This window comes from Dufourea novaeangliae, unplaced genomic scaffold, assembly GCF_001272555.1.
Source record: "Dufourea novaeangliae isolate 0120121106 unplaced genomic scaffold, ASM127255v1 scaffold295, whole genome shotgun sequence".
Taxonomy (NCBI): domain Eukaryota; kingdom Metazoa; phylum Arthropoda; class Insecta; order Hymenoptera; family Halictidae; genus Dufourea; species Dufourea novaeangliae.
The window spans coordinates 158176-167516 of record NW_015374168.1 but is presented as its reverse complement, the minus strand read 5'-3'; the positions used below and the strand labels follow the sequence as shown (position 1 = coordinate 167516).

At 34.3% G+C, this 9341-nt stretch overlaps 2 protein-coding genes across 2 annotated transcripts; both read right to left on the bottom strand.

Moving 5' to 3' along the window:
* Positions 1-2771: 2771 nt before the first annotated feature.
* LOC107192023 (nudix hydrolase 8) lies at positions 2772-4154 on the bottom strand (the record flags this gene model as incomplete). The annotated part of the gene is made up of 5 exons (XM_015581197.1): positions 2772-2990; positions 3060-3262; positions 3330-3638; positions 3798-3881; positions 4115-4154. Coding segments are annotated over 5 exons (855 nt in total), but the record flags the coding sequence as incomplete, so codon positions are not given.
* Positions 4155-5730: 1576 nt separating this feature from the next.
* On the bottom strand, positions 5731-7696 carry LOC107192022 (alpha-(1,3)-fucosyltransferase 7-like). The gene is made up of 3 exons (XM_015581196.1): positions 7490-7696; positions 6796-6953; positions 5731-6664 (listed from the first exon to the last, which is right to left on the bottom strand). The coding sequence occupies exons 1-3, from the start codon at positions 7694-7696 to the stop codon at positions 5731-5733; spliced, it is 1299 nt and encodes a 432-aa protein (XP_015436682.1).
* Positions 7697-9341: the final 1645 nt, after the last annotated feature.

The window sequence follows — 9341 nt, the reverse complement described above, 5'->3', positions numbered from 1 at the left end:
ATTTAAGTTTAACTTACAGTAACTTAACGCAATGGTAGACGCTTTGAGGATGTAGACGTTGATCAATGTCTTCTTTCGATGGAATAACTGATTGGAAAAAATTTATTCATTATACAATACACATAGAATACATAATGTGCACAGTAAATACATCACAGTGTAGAAATCACAGTATAGAAATCACAGTAAATAAATCAGAGTAAATGAATCACAGTACACAAGAAAATAAATATCGAAGCCAATGGTTCTCGAACATCTGTAACATACAAGGGATTAGTAACAAGAGAGGGGACACAACAATATGCACAGTAAATAAATTAATAATATGCACAGTAAATTAAGTGATGGTTGTCGAATGCCTGCAACAAACAATGGGTTAGTAATAAGAGGAAGGACGAGTATGAGACGCGCGCCCACCCTCCGCGACGGCTCACGAGAAAGTGAGGAAGCTAACGCCGTTATGTATTGGGCGTACGGCGTACGCAGGTTTCTTCGTGTTGAATTGTTTTTGCCGGCTTGAACGACCTTCCTTGAACGACCCAAACACCGGATGGTACAGCCAGGTACGGCTATGGTACACGGCGTACACGGCGAGGTCAATAAACTGTGTGACGCAACGTCACTAGTGCGCTGGACCGACGGAGAGCACCGATACCGCGGCACGCTCTACCGTACTCTCTCGCTCGCACACCTCCCCCCATAGACCACTGAAATTCCTCGGCACGCGTCAACACCGACGGAGAGCACCGATACCGCGGCTCGCTCTACCGCTCTCGCTCGCTCGCCGTGACGTCACCCGATTCCCGGAATCCCGCGGCCACGAGATGGCTCATTACGGTAAGGCATTCCCGCAACGGCCAAAAGGTAGATTTGATAAACTACTTATGAAACTACATCTATTCTGAATTTATCTGTTACAAATATACAAGTGTAAGGCAAGATATAAAAACGAATAAAACAAGAACATGTAAAAAGTAACATTAATAAAATGTCCATTAACGATGCATTTAGAATAAATTGTCTTGTAGTTAAGTGAAAAAATATATACTTTTCCGTTTCATGTTTCATGACTGTCATATTTATCCCTTAACCTTAAACTGAAGCATCGGATATTTTTATTCTCGTGAAGTCATATAGATTCACGTAATATGAATGGAATATATAACACTTCATATGTGCTAATAATACTCAGAATTCATGATTTATCGGTAACGTCGGATATTGACACTAAAATGGTAACAGGGCTACGTAGCCCTATGAACGTAGGACAGAAAAAAGCATTGGATGATAGGTCTATTCTATACCTAGTCGGTGGTGCAACTATAGGTTTTTCTTGGTCGATTTGCAGCGCCATTGGTGATAAGGGCCGTACTAAAACGAGTGCCGAATTTCCGGGACGCGTTTGAATTTCGGAACGATTTATAATAGACGAGACAGTGAATGACTGGTGGCTACTGTATGAGATCGTGTATGATAAATTTGAGTTATAATAAATTTGATGTTAGGTGTTCGCAATTTTAAATATGTTTATTAAATCTATTACATAATATACGTATATACAATAATTAAAAATAAAAACTAAAACAATCGCATCGTGATCCGAACAGGGTCTTTCTTCATCATGAACGATCGCGTGAAAGAAATCATGCTGCTCTCGGCGTTGGTCCCTTACTTTTCTAGATCTGAAAAGAAGTATGCACATAGTTTAAACCGCAATTGGAATAATAGTACTACTACCGAATATGACAATGAAGCGTGTCTCAAATTAATATCTTCCAAGCTTTCATTTTACTGTACGTAACATATTAATGTGATGGATATTTCTTCCCATTTTTTCGTACTGCAATAGTTAGAATGAAGGTAACATCTAATTGTAAGAATAATTTGTGTATAGTATATATAAGAGAATATGTATTTGTGTAATATAAAATTTAAATATTAAAGAGGAATAAATACATCTCCCATTTCTTTAAAATGCTTCTTGAATTAGTATCTTCGAAGCTTTTATTTTACTGACATATTACAAAATGAAATTATACAATAATTAAAAATAAAAACTAAAATCGTCGCATTGGGATTCGAGCGGGGGTTCGGACGGGGTCTTCATATGAGCGCGTGAGAGAAACCATATACTTTCGGCGTTTAGGACGTAAACTTTAGATTGCTTGGGATTTGGGATTTTTTACCTGGCATAGGCCACTCGACCCGGTCGAGTCGACCGTCGCGTCGTAAACATGTGATGTAGGACTTTTGCCGAGAACACCCGAAGCAGAGCGCACACGACAGAAGTAGAATATGCTTGTGTAAAATACCCATGGGAGGCATGGAGAGGGCAAGCGCTCGCGCGAAAATCCCACGATTCTGGCATCAGCGCCAGTGCCTCCAGTGGCTCCAGTCACTTTCTTCCTTCCCTTTGTGATGTGTGAGCTAGATAGGAGTTACTCCAACGTTTATTCTGTCTGCAATGCGCCTTTAACGGTGTTTCTACATTCATAATATTTATCACCATTAGACTGCTGATTTTATATATTTATTTACAGTACACTTGATCGTCTAAACTTTAATATAGATAAAAGTTTAATAAAGCGCATTGAGATTTTTGTTTTATTTGAAACCTATTGAAACCCTTCAAGATACCTATAAATCAATTCATAAATTTCTACATCTTTTTGAACATACACAGTCGACTCATTCACTTCTATCTGTCCACTTTGTAATATAATTATAATTTCCTATTGTTTATTATACATACACATTGTAGTCATGTGCTGTTAACTTTGAGTTTTCGCATGTTCTGATTCTTTTTGTAATGGGTGTGTTTGTTCATCATTGATTTTTGTTAGAGTATATATGGCCATACGCTTTTTTAAAACAGGATGTTGCTCATACTGTATGGTAATACCCATTCTGTGCTCAAAAAATTCCAACATTTTTCTCGCAACTAACTTGTTATTTTCATGTACCTCTGAATGCTCCAGGTATGTGGTTAACTATAAAAATAATAGAAACAAATTGTAACACCGCTGAGAATTCATATGTCCACAGCGGACGATAATTACCTTCATCCATTGACATTGTGAAATTTCTCTATCACATTTTTTAATATCAAAATTATTGGGAGACAAATAAAAGATTGTATATATATCAGAACAGCTAAATGCAAAATCATGAGCATGCCTGAAACCAATCAAACATTTAAAAGTAGTCTGAATACCAGTTTCTTCAAGAACTTCTCTTTTCACAGCTGCTTCTAAATCTTCACCTATTAAGAGAGAAAAATGATTAATTATGTGGCCATAAATTTCTGAACTAATGATAGATAGATGTACCTGGATCTACATATCCACCCGGTAGTTTCCAGAATGGGGTTCTGTATGTATATCTTTCCTTGATAACTAAGATTTCATTACTTTTTTCATTATATACAAATGCTCCAACTCCTAAATTGGTGTGCGCATAATGTGGAACATTACATTCTTCACTTTTGACTAGCCACTGATATAAAGTAACATATTGCTCCCGGGCATGATGGAACTTAAAACCTTGTTTAACCAGTATTGGTACCCATTCAGAGTGTGGTAAATGTACACGAAACCATATTGTGCGCTTTCTATCTTTTATCCACTCTTGTAGAGAAACTATTGCAAAGTTACAGTTAGAATAAGAACATTAGCCTGCTAGTAAAAATTTTAATAATTAATTATAACAAAATAAAATAGTGAACATAGTAAACGTTGAAAACTCGATGAAATAATAAATATTTTATAAGTTTTCTGTTAACAAATAATGTAACATACTTTTTAGACGCTGAGCGAACACTTCTGGTTCACAAGATTCTTCGGTTGAATCAACGGTTACGCCGTTATAGTGATCGTTATGCCCTTTAAAGCATTTTGAAGCCATCATTAAAGTAGATTTAACACTTGTAAAATAAAATGTGGGTAGAAAAGTGGACACGAATTTCGAAGAAAATTGTTGCTGTTTTAACAAAGTGGTAACGCAAACAAATTTCGAAAATACGATATTATGCATTGGAACATCTACGAGTTTAGATAAACGACAAACGTTTACGTTATTTTCCTATCGAATGTTTTACTATGAAAAACTTTATTACCTCTCTTCGTAAGGACGTACAGACACTGTTGGAAGTCTGTATATACGTAACACGAATTGAAATTTTTTTATTCAAATGTGTGCAATAATAACGTAAACATTATAGAACATTATAACCTGATCCTCATGTTATGAAATATCTTTGCAATAAATACGTTATATAATTCTCAATATTTTTTATTATATTATTTACTATAGTATTTCTTGTCACAATATGTAAAGTGTATATATATTATATTTATTAAGTACAAATTTGTAAAATGTATAAAGTTTCATGCATTGTTCTTAATACATTATAACTGAAACATTCAAGTACATACATACATATCTACTAAAAGATTATGAATCACCTATAATTACAAGATGGCGATCACTATTGTATAGTTCCCTGATAATCAGTTGTGTGCAAGTTTCGAGCAAATTACCAGAAAATAATGACAAAAGTTGGCTAAAAAACCATAGCCATCTATTTGCGCAATTTTACTTGGGTTTTGCAGGCAAAGCCTGCTGATAAAATGGTAAAGCAAATTGGCAGCAAATTGACAGCAAGTCTTGCAACACAATTGATGTTAACTAACCTAGATCAATTTATAACCTAGGCTATATTGCAAGTCGTGCTGCTAATCTGCTACCAATCTCCATGCAAGTTGTTGATAGCAAATCTTGCATCGAACTTGTAGCCATGTTGAGTACGTAACATTATACATAACAGGCATTGGACAAAAGTTGCCTTTACAGGTTTGGCTAACATATATAACTATGTTAGGCAATTATCATTCTTTGTTACGTTATATGCAAAAACGACGATATGATTATTATTAATATTATTTATTTATATATTATTATTAATATATTTTAAATAAAACAACAGCAGCGTGCGTAGTATGTTAGCCTACTATAAATCTGTGCTTGTAAGGAAGAACACTACGTCACAATTTAAAAAAAATTGAGTTCATGCCTCAAATGAACTGTAGAGTCTATGTATTTATCAGAAAAAATGCGTGGAGACAAATCTTATATGTTCGAAAGAGTAGTATATAATTTAACCAAAGTCTAATATTCAATTCTTATATGTATATGCATTAGACTGATTAGACAATCAAGTATCTTTCTTTTGTGATCGATTTTCACTGTCTATTTTTATTAATCTGCTTAATTTGTATAAAATAAAATGTACAAAATTATATTCCATATTTTTATTTTAGTAGAAATGACACACTATTACATAGAAGTGTTAAATATATATATGCAACTTGTATTTTACAAAAGACAACGCAATGCATATAAGAATACTATGCAAAGTGAAGGAAATATACATTTATATCATAAAAAGAAAACAAGGAAACATTGCTAATAAAAAGAATTGGTATTTGGAACTTTAAACGACAATATCTCGCAAATCAAACCATGTGAGATGCGGTGTTTTTCCTTAAAACCACAGAAATAATAACTATTGCACTTTTTTAATCAGACAGAACAAGTAGAAAAATGAATGGTGAAACAATACATGGTGAAATCGATAATTCCTTATGTTAATATTTTTTGTAATGTAATAAATTAATTGATATTAAAGAAATGTTAATTATGACATTATAAGGTAATACTTAATTAAAGGAATCAAGAGGTACAGTCTCGATGTTTGTCCCAAAATGATTCTATATCTTCGTACACCTTAACAGTAGGGGAATTGTAATGCAGAGCTTCGCAAACACGACAATAATGTCGTGAACTACTTCCAAAATAACCATGCTCGTTAATTACTTTGTAATATTTACGCCACTCATGATACTCAAGGTATTTATCATCATGGCGATTAAGATACAGAATATAATTAACCAAAGTAGTTGGATTGGCGAAATCACTGACATGAAGAAAAGAATGAGGTGGTAATAACTGTTCGCAGTCTTTCTTTGGCGCGCCCATTATTATCGGAATAGCTAGCTTGTGATAGCCGTTCCAAAATACTTTCTCTGTAATATATTCTTTACAATTTGAATTCTCGAAGGCCAAATAAAATTTATAAGCGTTTAAAGCTTCACAATCCCTGTCGAAATGGCCTGGACATGCGGTCACATTGCCGGTCAGGCATTTTCCGTATATATCAAGTTCGTTGCGAAGAATTGATTTAAGCTCGCTCACGTACTTCCATCTTCTCTTGATACCAGCACAGTTACTACCCATCACAGCGACCAGTTTAGTTTTGGACTTCTTAATAAAATCTTTCGGAAAATTGGCGATTCCTGAGTTTAGACGCGATCTACGCACTACTCGGCCGTATGGTACCGGAATATCGCTGTCCATCCGATAAGACATCGACCAGTTGAACAAGCCATTATATTCTGAAATTTGTTGATTTCCGTAAAGAAAAGTGTGCATTGGTGATTCGTCAGTCAAAAAAATCCATCTTTGTCTCCTATGCTGTCTAGCTGGCAATTCTGATATATCCTTTGTCAAATGCAAATGAAATATTACTGCATCCGCTATAGCTATATCCCTTGAACGATACGTCAACATACATTTCGTCACCGAACAATTTTGCCATGGAGAAAATCTGCAAATAATAATCGATGACATTTTAATCTAGATTCCGATCAAATGGACGACTTAATGCATATCAATATCGTTAAATTAACAGTTATTGTTTTTTTTAATGATGTCACTAGCCCATTTAGTTATATTAACTTTTTCTTTGTAAAGCGTTTGATGTGCCTGCGTTCCAAGAATTTCCCGTGCATCCAAATTAAGATCAAATAAGGTTCCCTTTTTGTATTAATTGTCGTCGGAGGAACACTTCCCTCAGAAGACAAAAGCCACCTCCCAAGCAAAGTCATCCTATTAATCTGATACGAATAAAGAAGACGCGAATTAATTATTTTTCAAGTACTGAGAATGGAAAATTTTCGAGGATCTTACAATAATTACTACATCGTTTCTCAAAAAAAGGTTGTTAATTAAAGAACCCTGAGTCTACGCTATAGCTTTACCTCATTCATTTCCAAATTCGTCGAAAATTGATCAAAGTTGAAGATGACAAATGTGAAAAATGCTATTTATATCTACTGATTGTTCCGAAACAGTCCTGGGATGGGTGTAATAATAATATAACTTTATTACAACTAAGGCAACATAATCAGATACTAATAAAAATATAGATATTATAAAAGCAAACTATAGAACAATATTAGTGTAAAGGGCCCAGTTCGGCAGTAGGTTGTATGAGAGAATAAATATCATATTTCCGGCTGTCGATACGGTAAACGGAGATAACTAGTACAAACTATGGCGGTAGTTCATACATAAAGAAACAAGTATCTGAATGGTTCTAGTAGTATAAAGAAAAGGTAATATACTATTTAAAAGTAGCAATGAAACGTACCTGTACGTCGCTAAAATTTCGTTCTTTTTGTGGTACTATCGAAATATCCAGTATCTCTTTCGAATACTTTGTTTGTTTCGCGATGGATGATTTTTTACCGATTGTTTGGCCAAGGAGGCTTGGGAAAGTAAGGAAAATCGCACAAAAAATTGTTGAACCAACACATAAAAATAGCAGTAACAGTATGTATTGCGGAGTTCCGAGCATTGTACTTTCCACTATCTCGACGACGGTGCGTAGCAAGTACTAACCGAAGCATATCGGTACCTACTTGGCCTTCGCTACGTTCTTATTCTTCTGCAATTTACACAAAATTATAGAAGAACGAAAGATTAGTGTTTGCATGCTAGAAAAAACAATGTGATTTAAGTTATCGCTTAAAAGATGAAGATTTCAGAAAATAGAGACTGAATGAGGAAACTTCGAAGAAATGGATCTTATAAACGATCGACGCGGTTACCTTTGACGTATACTGTAACTGATTCGTTGATCCCGATTGTCTTGGTTAACCAAGTGTAACGGTCCTCGGTGCAGTAAGTTGCGAACGTTACCCCTGACAGTGACAAAATATTACACCATCGCTTACATTTAAATCCAAACAGATCCTGAAACGTTTTCACCTAAATAAATATTGTTCTATTTCCAGAAGATATTCTATCATTACAAATTTATATTAGTCGAATTTGTTTAAAAGAATTAGTCGTAAAGTCCTTATTTGTGTTTAATATCAGTAAATATAACAATAGTATTTGATAATTTTTAATTTATAGTAGTATTTATTAATATATTAATCAAGTAAATCATGTTATAGGAGAAATTGTAATATTTATTAATTTAGTTTTATAATTACAAATAATAAAATAATATATATATATACATACATGTACATTCTTACTACAATATTTGCTTGTTTCTATGTTTTTTTAGTGTTCGCGAATACGCGTATTCCTATAAATTGTATCATTTCAACCTCGTATTTAGCTTTCTGTACTTACCTACAATTCTGAAATGGGAACTATAATATAATAATTTTATAGAACTTAATTGTTATCATTAACAGTATATAATAATACATTGCAAGTAAAAACGATCGAAACTGCGCTGATTGTCTGGGTAAAATTGAACAACCCGGGTAAATCCAGGTAAATTTGGTTATCCTGGTTAAGAACTAAAACTTAGCGTCTCCAATCAAGTACGGCAGGTCGAGGAACTAAAGAAAAGAGTGGGGGTTACCTCCATGAACCTGAAGGATGGTGTATTATGGAAGTGTACCATAAGTGTATGTACGTACATGATGTAACAAAAGTGTCGCAGGTCCTTGGAAGGGGCTAAAAAACTTGTGAGGTGATTTAAAACAAGTTTCTTCTGAGCAAAAATGTTATCCGAGGCTTAGTTAACAAGATATTAACGAAGAACCGCGACCAATCAGAATGCGCGTCTGCCCGCCGAGCCACGTAGTAGCGTTGGCTACGCGCTGCGCTTCTACTACGAACAAGCAAATTGATATGTATCGAAGGAAACTGCGTAAAATACCCAACGAAAAAGACATAACAAATAAAATTGATATTTTTCTCATGTTTTATTTGTCATTTAAAGTGAACAATGAAGGAAGTAGGAAAATCATGTGTAATGTAAAAAGACGAATACACAGTTCCTTTAGAACAGAATCGAAAATAATTACTTGAAGCGAGAGGATAATGAATACGTAAATTTCCTTTGAAATAATGCATAAATGAGAAAGTAATGAAACAGAAAATGAATGAAAAGTGATCGTAGTTCGTCATTGAGATAAAAATCCGTTGTTTAATAACGGCTACACAATGTTGCTGATAATGTATAAGTCTCCTTAAAA

Excerpts from the sequence above, each read along its gene's own strand:
- LOC107192022 (XM_015581196.1), bottom strand. The coding sequence starts at position 7,696 with ATGCTCGGAACTCCGCAATACATACTGTTACTGCTATTTTTATGTGTT. Across the intron at positions 6,954-7,489 it reads GAAATTTTAGCGACGTACAG|ATTAATAGGATGACTTTGCT; the intron begins GTACGTTTCATT and ends TATTCGTATCAG. Across the intron at positions 6,665-6,795 it reads AAACGCTTTACAAAGAAAAA|ATTTTCTCCATGGCAAAATT; the intron begins GTTAATATAACT and ends TATTATTTGCAG.